The 18,293-nt window shown below is 35.5% G+C and overlaps 1 protein-coding gene across 2 annotated transcripts in view; it reads right to left on the bottom strand.

The window, feature by feature from the left end:
• The window catches only part of SPAG16 (sperm associated antigen 16), a gene marked incomplete at both ends in the record, with an annotated part of 714,501 nt that overhangs the window by 651,344 nt on the left and 44,864 nt on the right, over positions 1-18,293 (bottom strand). For both annotated transcript variants that reach the window (XM_084253918.1, XM_084253919.1), the window contains 2 exons: positions 14,911-15,023; positions 17,683-17,752. In XM_084253918.1, the coding sequence (XP_084110044.1) occupies positions 14,911-15,023; positions 17,683-17,752 (183 nt within the window). The remainder of the gene's footprint in view (positions 1-14,910; positions 15,024-17,682; positions 17,753-18,293) is intronic.

The following is an 18,293-nucleotide window of genomic DNA, read 5'->3' as shown; positions in this document are numbered from 1 at the left end:
AAAAAGAAAGAAAGAAAATGTGGTACATAAACACAATGGAATATTACTCAGCAATCGAAAAAGATAAACTCATGCAATTTGCAGCAACATGGATGGAGCTGGAAGGGTGCATGCTCAGTGAAAAAAACCCAAAATAAAAAGAAAAATACCAGATGGTGTCACTCATAGCAGGAATTTAGAAAACCTAAATAAGGGACAGGAAAAAAACTAACTATAATGAAGTAAAAATCAAAATCAAATAGAAACTATAAACCAGAGACACACTACAGGGGGTGAGAAGGGAGTAGGATCAAAACAATGGGGGTGGGAATTGTATGGGGCCTATAATCAAGATGAAAATGCATACATTGTGCAAAAATGAAAAATGATGTAAAAATATATAAAAAATTTAAAAATTCCATTTTCATATGGTTATATACTTTTTAATTTCTTCCATATTTCCAAACTCCAAAAATGTGTAAAAGTAATTTCCATGAAAGCAACCTTATTTATGTTAAATAGAATGATTTAACATTCTAATGTAAAATTCACAATTACTGGCAAAATGGCAACATAATTCTTTGTTGCTATCAAACATTAGACCAAAAATAATAAAAACTGTATAGCAATACTTAAGAATATTATATAAAATGCAATTAAACTTTAATGAGTGCAAGGTATCAGGATACAAATATGCTGAACTGCTTTTCAAGTGCACCATTGTCATGGTCAGTGTGACATAACAGCACGATAGCATACACTGTAATGTCAACGTTGAAGGAATCTTTTTCTCATTTCATTTTCATATCATTATATTTAAACTATATCTCTTTTATATAATCACTGGCAAATTTCATGAAAATATTAAATAACATCTCCAAAGACACACAAATGATCAACAGGTGAAAAATGATCAACAAGTGATCAACAATTGAAAAACGTTCATCACTTATCATCAGGGAAATACAAATCAAAACCACAATTTGATATCACCTTCACAACAATGAGAATGGCCCACTTTAAAAAGAACAAAACCAGCAAATTTTGGCAAGGACACCGGGGGGAAGAACCCTCTGACACTGTACAGCCTCTATGGAGGTTTCTTAAAAGATTAAAAAAGTATCTACCATATGACCAGTAATTTACTCCTAAGTATCTACCCAAAGAATGCAAAGTCACTAAGTTCAAGGGACATATGCAGCATTTACAATAGCCAAGTAATGGACACAACCTGAGTGCCCAAACAAAGATGAGTGGATTAGGAAAAGGTAGTATATACACAAAGGATTACCAGACAGATTTAAAAAAAAAAAGTTAATTCTTGACTTTTGCTACAACTTGGGTGGGACTGGAGGGGATTATATTAAGCAAATTAAGTCAGAAGGAAAAAGACAAATACTGGATGGTGTCAATCACATATGGAACATAGAAAAACAAAATAAAGGGTCAGATAAAGCCAAAGTAATAACAAACCCTAGAAATCTGACTGCAGAATGGAGGTTACCAGAATCAGAGGGGGAGAACAAGGGGTAAAAATAAAGTGGGGATCCCTCTGGATAGACTATGGTAGAAAACTATGAGTACTTTGGTAGTGGGTATGTGTAGTAACAACACCTGAAGTGGGAAACCTATACCTTGAAAACACAACTTTATAAACCAATGTTACCTCAATAAAAAAAAAAAACTAATTTTTCATAAAGTAAATCAAACTATAGAATAAACCTTAAAGAAGTGAGAGTTGTGTATAATTTTCCAGAAAATAACAGAACTCTCAAACATATACTAGGACAAAGAAATAATGGACCATCAGATTAGATGCCATCATGTTCTAATATCCATGTTGCTATATTTACACAATCTGAAATAGGAAACCATACCTACAATCAGGGAAGGTGACTGCTAAATTAATTATGACTATAATGAAATGATAAAATGGCTAAGGAATGAATCTAAAATTCTTTGAGGAGTAGAAGAGAGGAGGGCTATGCCATCAAGGGGAACTGTGGGTCCTAGGGAAGTGCAGGCCCGACAGCCGGGATGTTAAAATCCAACAACTGTGCAATCCCCTTCTAGAACTGAGTAGAAGACAGGGAGGGCTCTGCTATCAAGGTGAACTGTGCAGGGAAAGTACAGGCCTGCCAGCTGGGCTGTTGGAAGCCAGCAACCCCAAGATCCCCTTCTGGAACTGAGTAAAGACAGAGGAGGGCTCAGAAAACAAAGCTTAAGACAGACATGCAGAGAAAGAGACCAGCAGCATACAGAGACTCAGTGATCTGCAGGGACAGAGCCCATCAACCCATCCACAGCATCATTAGCCTTGTGGAGTCTGGCCTAACAGCGCTCGATTTGGTCTGGCCACCAGCTTCCGAATCCCAGAAAGAGCACCCCAAAGAGATGCCTGCCAGTACCAGTAGCACAGTAGCCCAAAGCATAGAACAAATTAGAAAACAAACAACAGGGAGAAGGAAAAAATACAAATAACCAAGCAAGCCCTCTGGGAAAGGACACACCACAAAAAGAAAATCAGCCCCTAGAACTCAACAACAATGACATGGAAGAAGAACTTCTCTGCCTGCCAGATAGAGAATTTTGAATCACCATAATTAAAAAATATAAAGGCAACGAAAAGGAAAAGAATATGAGAAATTTAATGAACTGAAGAATGAAGTTGAGTCTTTAAAGAAGGAAATGAAGGAAATGCAGGATATTAAAAGATTAATGGAGGTGCTAAAGAACTCAGAAAAGCAACAAAAACAGAACTGAGGAAATGGAAGCACAAATCAGTATTCTCACAGATTTCAGATACAAAAAGAGAACCAAGAAATTATTCAAGGTGATAACTGAAGAGAACTTCCCAAGCATGAAGAAGGAGATGAAAACAGACTAGAAGAAGCTAGAACACCACCAAATTACCACAGTGAAAGGAAAAATTACAAGACACATATAGTAAAGCTTCCAGGAGTCCAAGACAAGGGAAAAACAATGAAGCTGACAAGGGTGAAAAAACATAACCTATAAAGGAAAACCAATCAGGCTGACATCAGACTTCTCCGAAGAAACACTGCCAGCAAGGAGAGAGTGGAGGGACATATTCAACAAACTCCAAGTCAACAAATGCCAACAAATACTTTACCCCACAAAGTTCTCTTTCCTCTATGAAGGAAAAATAAAGACCTCAGAAAAACAGAATCTCCAGAAATATATTACTGCTAAGCCCCCACTCCCAAAAATACTACATGAAGTCTTAAAGCCAAAACCAACAGAGGAATGAATAAGGACTAGGTAAGGAATAAAATCACAAAAAGACAAACAAAATTGGAAATAAAGATGTCAACATATCAATAATAACCCTAAATGTAAATGGACTAAACTCATCAATAAAAAGACACAGTAGCAGACTGGATCAAAAGACAAAATCCAACCTTCTTGGAGACAGCAAAAAAAGAAAAATATCACATGGTTCACTTACAAGAGGAATACAGGGGGGCCCAATAAGGGAAAAATAATAAAAATTGTCAGGCAACTATAAATCAGAGACAATCTGAAGGGTAAGGGGAGGAAGAGGGATCAAAACAGGGGAGGGACGATAAGGAAATATGGCAATAGTGCACAGGAGAATTGGTGATGGGAATTCTATGGGGACTACACCTGAGAGGAGAAAGCAAACATCAGACAAAATGAACAATGAGGGCCTCCTCATAGGCGGTTCAGTGCAGCTCTATCTGCAGCCTCTGCAGCACCGGTTCCATCCCCACTGGCCTCGGAGCAACCCACATGGCAAGTAGACCTCTCTTATCTCGCCCACTGCTCCCCTCAGCAGTGTATTTCAGTCAGTCTGCCTGTTCTGTTCCCCACTCTGCCTCTGGTGAAGCCTCTCACCCTCCTGCACATCTGGCCTGTACCCAGGTTCTTGTATAAATAAATAAATCTTTAAAAAAATGCAAAATATATATAAATAAATACATTATATTAAAAAATAAAATTATTTTATAGACTTCTCTTCAATATTACCTGTGATGGTATTTAACAAAAATAGAATAATATAAATAATTGAATGTTATTTATCTTCTGGCAAATACCCTTTGCCAGGAGTATTAATTCTGTAATAGGCAGTGTGCTACATATATTACATATATTACTTCATTGACAGTGACAAAAGACCTTTGATGTACATATTATTCCTACCAGTTTATAAAGATGGAAACATAGAAATTAAGTAATTTGTCTAGATTTATACAAGGAATAAGTGATAGACCTGGGTTTCAAATACAGATTAGACTTCAAAATAATTTATACTCTAAAACAGTTTCTGTGAAAGTATATGCTAATAGATGCTATGCTGAAGGAAAAATGATTTATGATAGTTAACTTATGCAAAGATAAGTTATAAAAGTACTAAATTAAGGCTAAAACTAATATCCTTTTGCTCCCTAAGATATATATCTACATAGATAAGGGTGGGGGGAGGGGGAGAGTGAAAGAGTGACAGAGAGAGAGTGAGAGAGAGAGAGAAAGAGAGAGAGAACACACATGCACATGTAATCATGCACGTGCACATGCCATAATTTTCAATTGAATGAATTAGTAGAATTCACCCACTATTAAAATGCATTTGAAAAATGAAGAAATTAGCCTATTTGTGAAATAACATGATGATTTTTTAATTAAGTCATGCTAATTTTAAAGTGACGGCAGCATGGCAAAATAGAAATTCCTGAAGATGGCTAAATTATTGGTGTGAAGATACAATATTGTAATGCTAAGCTTTAGAAGTCAGCAGCAACATTTGAAAATATGAGTTACAGATTTATTGTAAGCTTCACCTAAAATTAAGAGCAGTTTTCTTGACAAGATAAACAAAATTGACAAATCTTCAGCTGACTAAGAAAAAGACAGGAGACTTGTAATCAGAAATAAGAGGAGCTCTTAGAATTGATCAAATGGAGATATAAGATCATAAATGATCACTAATAATCTCAAACCAGCAAACTAGATAACCCATATAGAAGAAATGCATAAATTTCAAGAAACATACAACCTATCAAATTTGAATCATGGAGAAAATCTGAACTGACCAATAACAAATGAAATTGAACTGCTTATTAAAAACCTATCAGTACAGAAAAGCACAAGATCACGTTTTTCAATGTTGAATTCCACCAAATATTTAAAAAACTAACATCAATTAGGGCAGATCAACATGGCGGCTAGGAAACGCTGCGAGTAAAATCTCCCATTAAAAAAAAAGTTAATAGGGAGGAAAAGCGGCAGGTCCCAGTGAGAACTGGGACACGGAAGATAAACGGGTGACTCCAGCAAACTACCCGAAGAAGAAAGTTGCCATAAAAGAGGACCAGAAGGGAGGAAAGCTCAGAACCCTGCTACCCTCCCGCACCCACAAAGTCAGCCCTCTCTGACCAACAGGAAGGAGGAAAAAAACAAAAAAACTAAAACAACCAACAAGAACGAACTATGCATCAAGCGGGACTGTGAGTGGAAAGGAACTATTTCAGCCACCACACCCTGTGAACTGGAGCTGTGGAGAACCCTGCAGGATTCACAGCGGAGGTGAGCGAACGGCTCCAGGCGCCATTAGAGAAAAACAAAGACTCCTGGAGACCTACAAACAGCCCCAGGCCAGCCGGTAAGCTTGCGTGGAAAAGCTGCACACTTAAAAAGGATACGCGGATCTCGGCTGCCCAGGTCCCTGCACCTGCGGCCTAGGCTTGCTGGGAGACGCGCGGGGGCCCTCACTGAGGTGAATGTCCCTCACTGAGTAATCAGAAACCAGGCGCCCGGACAAGGGGGCGGGGTGCAAAAGGAGCCATTTCTGCAGATACTGAACTGGGCTACCACGTCCTAGACCTGTGGGCTTTGGAATTGAGACCGAGGGCATGAAATTCAGGGCGTGGGATCCCCATGATGGTGGGGCACAAAGCAGACCAGCACCCCAAAGCCGTTGAGGCTTTCACCACCACTCCCACTCTGTTCTCCTGTCCCATGGGGTAAAAAAAACAGCTCCCCAAGGACACTAGGAGATATCTCTGGCGCCACCTAGCGACCAGAAAAAAATCACCAACACTCCACAGAATAGGGACCTTTCTTCAGTAAAGACTGCTTGAAACCAGCAGAAGGCTCCCGGAGGAGCCAGAGATGAGCTGGGAAGTTCATCCAAGCCAGGCCCCTTCTGACCAGCAGTCCAAGCCCAGATGGGGAGCAGGCATCCATAGCCAGGGCAGATCCAGCATGCGGAAGAGTGTGCCTATCTCCAAAGCGCCATTTTAGAATAGGGAACTTTCTTCAATAAAGACTGCTTGAAACCGGCAGAAGGTTTCCAGAAGAGCCAGAGGTGAGCTGGGAAGTTTCCCATGCCAGGCCCCTTCAGGCCAGCAGTCCGAACCCAGAGCAGGAGCGGGCACCCACGGCCAGGGCTACTGGGCAAGCAAAAGAGTTTGCCTGTCTCCAAAGCGCCATTTTAGAACAGGGACCTTTCTTCAATAAAAACTGCTGAATATGGCAGAAGGCTGCCCGTGGAGTCAGAGGGAGAAGGTTCCCTGAGCAGTCAGAGGTGAGCTGAAGGCCTCCACAAGCCCAATCTCACCTGGCAGGAAGTCAGAGCCCAGAGGAGGATCCAGAGATTTGGAACCCAGAGTGCAATCCAGCAGTTCCACCTCCAGGGAAGTCTATGGGACTTCAAGACGCACATTTGTAATTAAACACAGAAGGAGGAGAGATTCTGTGACAGTGACCATTAACATACTCAAAGTACCACTACCTCACTAGACTTCTGGCATAACAGTTTTTGACTCGTTTGGATTGCCAGTTTCTGAAACTCCCGAAAGAACACACCAAAAAGATGCCAGCCAGTACCACAGCAGTGTCCCAACACATAAGGCAAATTAGAAGACAGGCAGCAGGGAAAAGAAAAACTACAAGCAAAGTAGCAATGCCTCAGAAAAAAGACACACCACAAAAAAAAAAAAAAAAAAAAACACACCAGCCTGCAACAACAGTGACTTGGAAGAACTTCTGAGCCTTCCAGAAAAGAACTTAAAATTGCCGTGATGAAAAAACTAATGGAAGTCATTAAGGAAAACAATGCTCAGAAGAATGAAATTGAGTCCTTAAAGAGGGAGGTAAAAGAAATGCAGGAGATCAAAGAATTAATGGAGGAGCTAAAGAACTGTGGGAAAAGCAATGAAAGCAGAATAGATGAAATGGAAGAACGAGCAAGTACTCTTGAAGACACAGAAATAAAATGAACACAAACAGAAAAGGAAAGAGAAGTATGAAGGAAAAAGAACGAAGAAAGACTTCGGGAACTATCTGACTCCATGAAGAAAGGAAATATAAGAGTTATAGGCATCCCAGAAGGAGAGGCAAGAGATGTAGAAACAGAGAAAATATTCAAGGAAATAATTGAAGAGAACTTCCCAAACGTGAAGAAGGAGCTGAAAACTGATATACAAGAAGCAAGAAGAACACCAAACTTCCACGATGAAAGGAAAATACAGCAACACACATAATAGTAAAGCTCCCAAAAATCCAAGACAAGGAAAAAATAATGAAGCTAACAAGAGGGAAGAAACAGATAACATTCAAGGGAAAACCAATCAGAGTGACATCAGACTTCTCCGAAGAAACACTATGGGTAAGGAGAGAATGGAGAGACATAGTCAACAGACTCCAAGAAAACAGATGCCAACCAAGAATACTCTACCCCACAAAGCTCTCCTTCCTGTGTGAAGAAAGAACAAGGACGTTCCCAGACAAACAGAAACTCTGGAATTTCATCACAACTAAACCCCCACTCCAAAAAATACTACAAGGAGTCCTAAAGCCAGAACCTCAGAGGGACGAATAACAATGAAAGAAGGCCAAAAAAAAAAGTTATTAAAAGAATAAATAAATAAAATCAAAGGAAAGACAAACACAATGGCAAATACAGATGCTAACATATCAATATTAACTCTAAATGTAAATGGACTAAACTCTTCAATAAGACTCAGATTCACAGGCTGGATTAAGAAACAAAACCCAACCTTTTGCTGTCTCCAGGAAACACATTTAGCTACAAAAGATAAAAATAGGCTCAAAGTTAAAGGATGGAAAACAATCCTACAAGCAAATGTATCAAAAAAGAAAGCAAAAACAGCTATAATTATATCAGATAAAACAGATTTCAAATTCAAAATGGTAAAAAGAGACCCCAACGGTCACTACATTATGATCAAGGGGACAATACTTCAAGAAGAAATAACACTCATTAACATATATTCACCAAACGAAGGAGCACCAAAATATATTAGACAACTATTATCATCTTTGAAAAGAGACATCAGAGAAAACACATACGTAGTGGGCGACTTCAACACACCACTATCAACAGTGGATAGATCAATGAGACAAAAAGTAAGTAAAGACACTAAAGCTCTAAACAAGGATCTACAGTGCTTGGGCTTAACAAACATCTATAGAACACTAAACCCCAAAAAATCTGAGTACACATTTCTCTAAAGCACACATGGATCATTCTCCAGGATCGATCACATACTGGGACACAAGACCAACATCAACAGATACACCAACATTGAAATCATGCCAACCATCTTTTCTGACCATGAAGGCATCAAACTAGAAATAAACCATAAAAAGAAAGCAAGGAACTCTCCTACCTCGTGGAGATTGAAACCCACACTACTGGAAGACCACTGGACTAACGAGGAGATCAAAGAAGAAATTAAAAAATTCTTTGAATTGAATGACAAGGAGGACACCAATTTCCTAAATGTATGGGATGCAGCAAAAGCAATAATAAGAGGAAAATATATAGCAATAGAAGCTCACATCAAGAAACAAGAAAGAACTCAAAGAAACAACCTAATCTTGAAGCTCAAAGATCTAAAAAAAGAACAACAAAAAAAAACAAAAACCAGTAGAAGAAAAGAAATAATAAAAACCAAAGCAGAACTCTGGAATTTCATCACAACTAAACCCCCACTCCAAAAAATACTACAAGGAGTCCTAAAGCCACAACCTCAGAGGGACAATTAACAACAAAAGAAGGCCAAAAAAAAAGTTATTAAAAGAATAAATAAATAAAATCCAAGGAAAGACAAACACAATGGCAAATACAGACGCTAACATGAAATTGAAGCATTTAGCATGCTAACATGCTAAATGAAATTGAAATTAAAAAAACAATCCAAAAGATCAATGAAACCAAGGCTGATTCTTCGAAAAAATCAATAAAATAGACAAACCCCAAGCCAGGCTCACAAAGGAAAAAAGGGAGAAAGCACAAATAAATAGGATCATAAATGAAAGAGGAGAAATCACAACAGACATAGCAGAAATCAAAAGAATAATCAGAAACTACTATGAACAGTTATATGGAAACAAGTTCAACAATCTAGAGGAGATGGACAAATTCCTACAACTCTACAATCACCCAAAGCTAGATAAAGAACAAATAGAACACCTAAACAGACCAATTACAAGCAGCGAAATTGAATGGTAATCAAAAACCTCCCCAAAAACAAAAGCCCAGGACCTGATGGATTTACAAATGAATTCTACCAAACATTTAGAAACGAATTAGTGCCTATCCTTCACAAACTCTTCCAAAAAATTGAGAAGGAAGGGATAATACCAAATATGTTCTATGACACCAGCATTACACTAATACCAAAACCAAACAAGGATAAACACAAAAAAAACTACAGGCCAATCTCCCTAATGAACACGGATGCAAAAATCCTCAATAAAATTTTAGCTATCAGAATCCAACTATGTAGCCATAAGATGATTCACCACGACCAAGTAGGATTCATTCCAGGAACACAAGGATGGTTCAACATCCTAAAATCAATCAACGTTATCCAACACATCAACAAACAGAGATATAAAAACCATATGATAATATCAATAGAGGCCGAGAAAGCTTTTGACAAAGCACAACACCCATTCATGATAAAAGCCCTTGAAATTCTTGGGATACAAGGAACATACCTCAACATCATAAAGGCTATATATGACAAGCCAACAGCCAGTATCATTCTCAATGGTGAAAAGCTGAAAGCATTCCCATTAAGATCGGAACAAGACAAGGATGTCCACTCTCACCACTGCTTTTCAATATAATACTGGAAGTCCTAGCCAGAGCAATAAGACAAGAGAAAGACATACAAGGAATCCAAATAGGAAAAGAAGAAGTCAAACTATCACTATTTGCAGATGATATGATATTATACATAGAGAACCCCAAAAACTCTACAGAAAAACTAATTCAACTAATCAATCAGTAAAGTGGCAGGATACAAAATCAACACGCAAAAAAATACAAAATCAGTACACAAACAATACACAAACAATAAATCTGAAGAAGAAATAAAAAAAAAACCATCCCTTTTATTATCAAAATAAAAAAAAAATGAAATACTTGGGAATAAATCTAACAAAAGAGGTAAAGGACCTATACAAAGGACCTATACAAACCATAAAACACTGTTAAAAGAAATAGAAGAAGACACAAAGAAATGGAAAGACATCCCCTGCTCATGGATTGGAAGAATAAACATTATTAAAATGGCCATCCTACCAAAAGCAATATACAGATTCAATGCTATTCCAATCAAAATTTCAATGTCATTCTTCAAAGAAATATAGAACAATTATTGATGAAATTCATATGGAATCACCAAAAACCCCAAATAGCCAAAGCTCTCCTGAAAAAAAAAAGAAGGGAATGAAGGCATCACATGCCCAGACTTCAAACTATACTACAAAGCCATAATCATCAAAACTGCATGGTATTGGAACAAGAACAGACACACAGACCAATGGAATCAAATAGAAAATCCAGAAATAAACCCACAGATTTATAGGCAACTAATCTTTGACAAAGGAGCAAAGAATATGCATTGGAGCAAAGAAAGTTTGTTCAATAAATGGTGCTGGGAAAACTGGGCCGCTACATGCAAAAGAATGAAGCTTGACTACTAGCTAACACCATGCACAAAAACCAACTCAAAATGGATTAAAGAACTAGACATAAGACCTGAAATCATAAAATATATAGAAGGAAATACAGGCGAAACACTACATGATATGCACATCAAAAACATCTTTACAGACACATCACCCAAAGCAATGATAGTGAAGGCAAAGATAAACAGCTGGGACTACATCAAATTAAAGAGCTTCTGCACAGCAAAAGAGACAATAACAAAAACAAAGAGAAACCCTATGGACTGGGAGAACATTTTTGCACCCAACACTAATGATAAAGGACTGATCACAAAAATCTGCAAAGAGCTGATGAGACTCAACAACAACAAAGAAAATAATCCAGTCAAAAAATGGGCAAAAGAGCTAAAAAAAACTTCTCTGAAGAGGAAATGCAAATGGCCAACAGGCATATGAAAAAATGTTCAACATCACTTGTAATCAGGGAAATGCAAATCAAAACTACAATGAGATACCATCTTACACAAGTGAGAATGGCACATACTAAAAAAACTAGCAACAACAAATGTTGGGGAGGTTGTGGAAAAAAAGGTACTCTCCTGCACTGCTGGGGGGAGTGCAAACTGGTCTAACCACTATGAAAAGCTGCATGGAGTTTCCTCAACCTACTAAAGATAGAGATTCCATATGATCCAGCAATTCCACTCCTAGGTATTTACCCAAAGGATACAGAAACATTCATTCAAAAGGCACCTATACCCCTATGTTTATAGCAGCACTATTTACAATAGCTAAGCTTTAGAAACAACCCAAATGCCCAAAAATAGATGATTGGATCAAGAAGATGTGGGACATATACACCATGGAATATTACTCAACATTCCAAAAAGATAAACACATGCAATTTTCAGCAACATGGATGGAGCTGGAAGGGATCATGCTCAGCGAAATAAGCCAGAAAGAAAAAGAAAAATACCAGATGGTCTCACTCATAGCAGGAATCTAGAAAACTTAAATAAGAGAAACTGGAAAAAGAATAACTATAAGAAAGAAAATATAAAAATCAACAAACAACTATGAACCAGAGACACTCTATGGGGGTGGGGGGGGGAAAGGAAGGATTGGGGTCAAAATAAGGGGGTTGTAATTGTATGGGGAATATAAAAATAAAAAAATTAAAAAAAAAGGAAAGGGGGCTGTAAAATTCATTGTATTTGATTTTTTTATAAATGTGGATGTGAATGGTAAAAAAATTAAAAAAAATAAAAAACTAACATCATCAAGTATTTTTAAACTCTTCCAAAATATGGGGAAAATGGTGGAACACTACTAAACTCAATTAACAGGTCAACAATAGTCTGATCAAAGCTAAATACTCTACAAGAAAATTATAAACCAATGTCCTTGCTAAATATAGATGTAAATATTCTTAACGAAGTAGTAGTAAACTTAATTCAGTGATACTTTTAAAAGGTTATACATAGTGAGCAGCAAGTAGGATTTATCCCAAGGATTAAAATTAGCAAATATATGTGATATATTATTAGAATGAAATTAATAGGATCAGATTAAAATCATATTATCAATATGCAAGAAAAACATTTAATAAAGCTCAACATCTTTTCATAATAAAACTTTCACAAAATTGGATACAGAAGGAACATACTTCGATATAATAAAGGCCATGTTCAAGAAATCCACAACAAACTTATACTTTAGAAGGAAAGGATAGAAGTTTTTCCTCTAAAATTAATAACAGGGTACCCACTCTCCATTCATATTTATTTCATCCTCAAAGTCCTATCACCATGAATTATGAAAGATAAAGAAATAAAAGGCATCCAAATTGGAAAGAAGCAAAACTGTCTTCATTTTCAGATAAGATCTTACATACTGAAAATTCTAAAGATAACCAAAGTGTTGAAACTAATCAGCAACTTCAGTAAAGTTACAGGATACAGAACAAACATGTAAAAATCAGTTGCATTTCTATGCACTAACAATGAAATATGTGAAAAAGAAACAAAGAAACAATTCTATTCGTAAAAGTGTCAAAAACAATAAAATATTTACAAATAAATTTTGCCAAGGATGAAAGATCTGTACAGTGAAAACTACAAGACATTGATGAAAGAAACTGAAGGTAAATAAGTGTAAAGACACCTTGTGTTCATGGATCAGAAAGAATTAATATTGTTAAAACATCCCAATTTTTATCTAAACATCAATCAAATTGTTCAAAGAAATAGCAAAAATAATCCAATATTTTTGTGAAACCATTAAAAAAATCCCAAATAATCACGCAATCCCGATAAAGAACAAAGCTGGGCTTTGGGGAGATGTTGGTCAAAGGGTACAGCCTTGCAGAAAATAAAAAAGAAATATTAGTAAAAACTATTACTTAGTAAATGGAAAAATAATTCATTTTATTTTGTACTTAAGCACTTTTATAAGGTCTGGATTTTTATATCATGTTATAGATATTATGTTAAATATTTTAATACATCATGGAAAATATATGTTATACACATATATGTAATACATTTGTGCTATATTTTAGTAGCTTTTTGTCACATGAAAAGCCAACCCTGCATTACTAATATGAAGTCTTACAAGTCATAAGCAATTAGTGAATGAATGAACAAATCATTTCTAAGAGCAACTTACTGCCTGAAAGAGCCATTAGAAAATGAGAATGGTCCTAATGAAAATCACCATCACCCCCAAAATACTTAACTGTTATTTTTTTAAGTATTTTGAGTGCTTTATTTGTTCTCTGAACTAATAACTTCTATGGAGATAACCAAATATTACCCAGATGAAAACAAGCACTATTTATTGACAGAAAGAGTCCTCTACCATTATGATTTTGCATTTACAGACTAAAATTACAAGCAGGCAGAGAAATAAGAAAGCATTTACGGTGACAAAAAGGGACAGGTCCATCCTGATGAGAGGTTGGTTATAGCATGGTGATGCAGAAGATGGGCTGATGCAGAAGAGGGGATCTAAGTCAAATACCAAACCTAAGTCAAATACCAAATGCAGAAGAGGGGATCTAAGTCAAATACCATAAATCCATAAACTAGTAGTGAAAGTACCTCTACAAAAAGTGATTATCAAAGCTTTAGTATTTTATTCAAATATTATATATAGTACCAGATTTGAATGCATAACTTTGAGGAAATAACATTATTGATAATAGCAAGTGACATATTATTTGAACTGATAAAAATATTTTCTTTTAAAATTACTACTAAAAAGCTATTATAGATATTTTCAGATTTTAGGAAAATGCCAGATATTTCAGAACTCAAAGGTAACAACTACTCATATTTTTATGCAATTTTCATAACAAAGAAACTCCACTCACAGATCTTAGGTAATTTTACTGCCTTCTGATTTTTTATCTTTTGACCAGATATTTTTAATGCCAACATTCTTTAGTTATTTCAGAAGATTTTAACTATCAGCCTGATTGCAAAGCAAAGGGAATCATAGATAAGAAGGGTAAGTGAGGTATAATTCTTTTCATCAATTTTTAAAGACTAAGAAACATTAGGAATTTTACTGTGAGAAAAATACACAAGATGAGCTTGCAGTTACTTCTTGTGGACAGTGGTAATGCTAAGCAGAAATGTAGGCTGGGGAGAAAACATGACCATGATGAAGTCCGTGTAGGCAGCAGAATGATTCACTGACCTGTCTGTGACACTTGATGAACACGTGTCTGTCAACTATCTGCAAGTAACATTTGAGGACCTCCAGTTTCCATTCATAGACCAAAGGGCTTAAAGTATAGGACTTCTATATTTCTTGTTAAATAATGATACCATGTAAGTCCCCAAATCTTAAAATCTGAATCTATAGTCACAGTAGCATCAAAATACAGTATCTCATTTGAAAATATGAGTGTTAGGTATTAACTATTAGGGAAAAAATATATATATGTATATATCATACCTTTAAATCTCTTTTCATCTTTGTTTTACTACTTTTGTTTTGTTCCCTGGCTTCACGAAGACTTTTTTGGGTAGGACCTTCTGGTGCATTTTCCTTTTCAAAATTTGGAGTAACTATAAGATAATACAATTTATTCTTAATCTTTATACATTTGTAAGGAATATGATTATAAACAAATAAATGAAAGCCAAAGTAATAATTTCATGTAATGTTTGAAGTATTAAACTAATAATATTAAAACCATATGAAAATGTTTTAAGTGAGGTCTCACATTCATGTCCAAAAAAATCAGCATGGCATTACTTCAAGGTTAATGAAATGGCACTGAAACTCAGAGTATAGGAGCCAATCTCCAAATATATTATAATCCAAATTTCTATTACCAAGAGAATTCAAAGTGCTTATAAACAAAAATGAAGAGTCAAAGGAGAGAATGGTAAGTAATAACAAAATTTCCCAAATGAAAATGTTAATAAGAAATTTTTTTTAAAGAACATTGAATTAATAAAAGATTATTCTCTGTGCTTCTTGATGTTGATAAAAATACAAGCTAATATTCTAACAGAGTTGTAACAATATGGTTGCTCTCTTAACTTTCCTGAACATAAAGAGCGGTCCTAATAACATCCTGAGGGAAAAATAAAGGTGATAGGAAAAATCTCTTTCACATCGTTCCATACACATATAAGGTATACTTATATACCTTCAGGTATACAAGTTTCCTCTGTTCTTCTAAATAGCAAGTTGATTTCAAATAAAGTCATACTCATTAACTCACAAATAAGAGAAATGATTCACTGTTCTAAATTATAACACCATATTTATCATAGCTAAAAGGAGATAAATGCAAGCCAATGTAAATGGTTTCAAGGTTAAGGCTCACAAAAGAATCCTAAGTTATAAAGGCAAAGAATCACATTACTGGCATTCACTATTTTTCATTATCTATTTTTTTCCTATGCAGTTCCAGACAAAGGAGAAAAATTCTCAAAATAGGCCACTGAGAAAACATAAAAACAGAATGCTGCATGACCCAGCCCTACATGAAAGTACTTGAAAGACTTCAAAGCCTGCTACCCAGACTGACTCAACGATGCTACAAGTTAGAGGCCCACAACATATGAGAAGTCAAATTATGGGGGAAAGGCAATAAGAGTTCACTGACATTAGAGAAAAATTCCTCTTTAATTCTCTTTTATTCTCCTCTTCACCAACCAAGGGTGTGAACTAATAATTATACTAATTTAAAATAATAATTAGCATTTATGCATCATTGATCTTTTTATTATGTAACAGCCACTAGACCAAACAATTTATACATTATTTCATGAAATTTTGTCAATAAGTCTGGAAGGGTCACTCCCTTTTATATATGAAAAGGATTTATAAAGTAATATCTACAGGGTAAAAAAGAAAACAGTACAGAGAGAAAGCAGGATTTTAGAAGATAATTCTAAGAATACAAGCAGATCTCTGGTAGCTTACATAATATTACTTAGTATTATTTCATTAAAGAAATAAAAATAGTAAGGATAACAAATAAAGGCAGAATTCAAACAAGGTTTGGTTTATGAGTATACGTAGTTATCACAAGCAAAATGAAATTACCAAAATTCACTTCAATAATATTTCAGGAAAATATTTAACATTTGAAACCAAAACATGAGAATAAACATTGTATAACGTATATAGAATAAACAGAGAAATATACCTTTCAATTATTTCTCAACGTAGCAAGAATAACATGATTTCTATTCTATCAGACAAACACTTATACAAATATTTATAGAACAAATGAGAGGCTCAGTCATTAAAAGTCTGTCACATTGATGGTTAAGTGCATATAATTCTCAAATTCCACATCATGCTTCTTATTGTTTGATAATATAAAAGTCCATGTTTCTATCATAGCATCCTTGTGCCTATTATCTAATACTTTTTAGTGACAAAGCCTTTGGTACTGACTGGTACTATGTAATCTCCCTAACTCTCCTTCGGTACAATCAACATAAGAATTACAATTACTTTCAAGAAATAAAGCAAACATCAAAAATATGCAAATAAATCACCAATGTCTCCCATCACTGTTTGACCTCTAGAATACATGGTGCCCTCTTACTCCTATAGAATCTTCTTTCTCAGACAAGTTTCTGGCTGCCTTGCCTGTATAACCCAACATCCACTAAGGACTCACAGTAAACACACACAAACTGGGTCATTGCTCACTACAGCAACTTCTTCTTCCAAGCCTACAGATTCTAGTCATCTAAAGAGCTGTGGATTATATTCTTTGTTTTCCAGTGCATCAGGACTTTCATGCTCTTCTCAAACTCCAGCTTCACCAGGGTTGGTTTGGAAATTTCCCCAGGCACAAAGCCATGTGAATGGTGTAGTTCAACTTAAAAATTGTCCTTCTGACACAACCTGTGATTTGTGCCATTTTCTACTGCCTAAAGCTAGTTGTCTCATCTATATTACAACTCTAGCTTTAGAGTTATTTATAGATAAGGTTAGTAGGGTACCAGGCAGTCCATCATGGACAGAAGCAGTAGTCTTCCTACTATGGTTTACTCAGATTTTCCTCTAAAATTAATCAATATAGCATCATATCTATATTATCACTGGATCTTTCATTAACCTTTTAATTTGTGATATAGTTACCACGTCATATATTCAATTTCAAATATCTCTAAAATTTTGAGATCTGATAAGGTTGAGAAATCACCAACCCAACCATAATTAAAGGAGAGATTTGTAATGTTTTAGTTTTACCTCTGATATCTTTCACATGGAAACTGTGCCCTATTTCCAAATGCTTCAATGTTGCTTGAAGTCCAGAAATCTATAAAATAAAAATACAAAGATATAGGCTTATACATAAAAGGTTAAAAAACATTAAGTAAAATGTAATGTTTAGGTACTGATGGCAAAGTATAAAAACTATTCCTCTCTCTTCAATTAATCCTTATGTATTAAAAAAAACTAAGCATGGGTTATAACAAAAAAAAATGTTAAATATCTATTATGGGTATGAATCCAAAACATTTATTTTATAGCAGTTTCCTGAGCCAAGAATTCTCATTGCACATTTTGAATGATAATCATTCAGTTCTCTACTTCGAGAGAGTTTTCTCCTCTGATGTTGCTTCACAACAACTTAATTAATCTTTATGTCCATAAAAGATGAGATAAGTATTAGGTGGGAAGTAAAATATGTAGAGACTGCTTTTATCCCTTAAACTTTTAGCTCATTTTCTACCTCTTTGCTTTATTAACAAATAAAACACTCATTGTTTTATTAAGCATGTTTTATAATTAAGAACATTTGTTAGTTTTGTGGCGTACAAACATTACCGCTTACCTTTATTTCCTGAACAACATAT

Source organism: Talpa europaea (assembly GCF_964194135.1).
Source record: "Talpa europaea genome assembly, chromosome: 1".
Lineage (NCBI taxonomy): Eukaryota > Metazoa > Chordata > Mammalia > Eulipotyphla > Talpidae > Talpa > Talpa europaea.
This window is presented reverse-complemented; position numbering and strand designations above follow the sequence as displayed.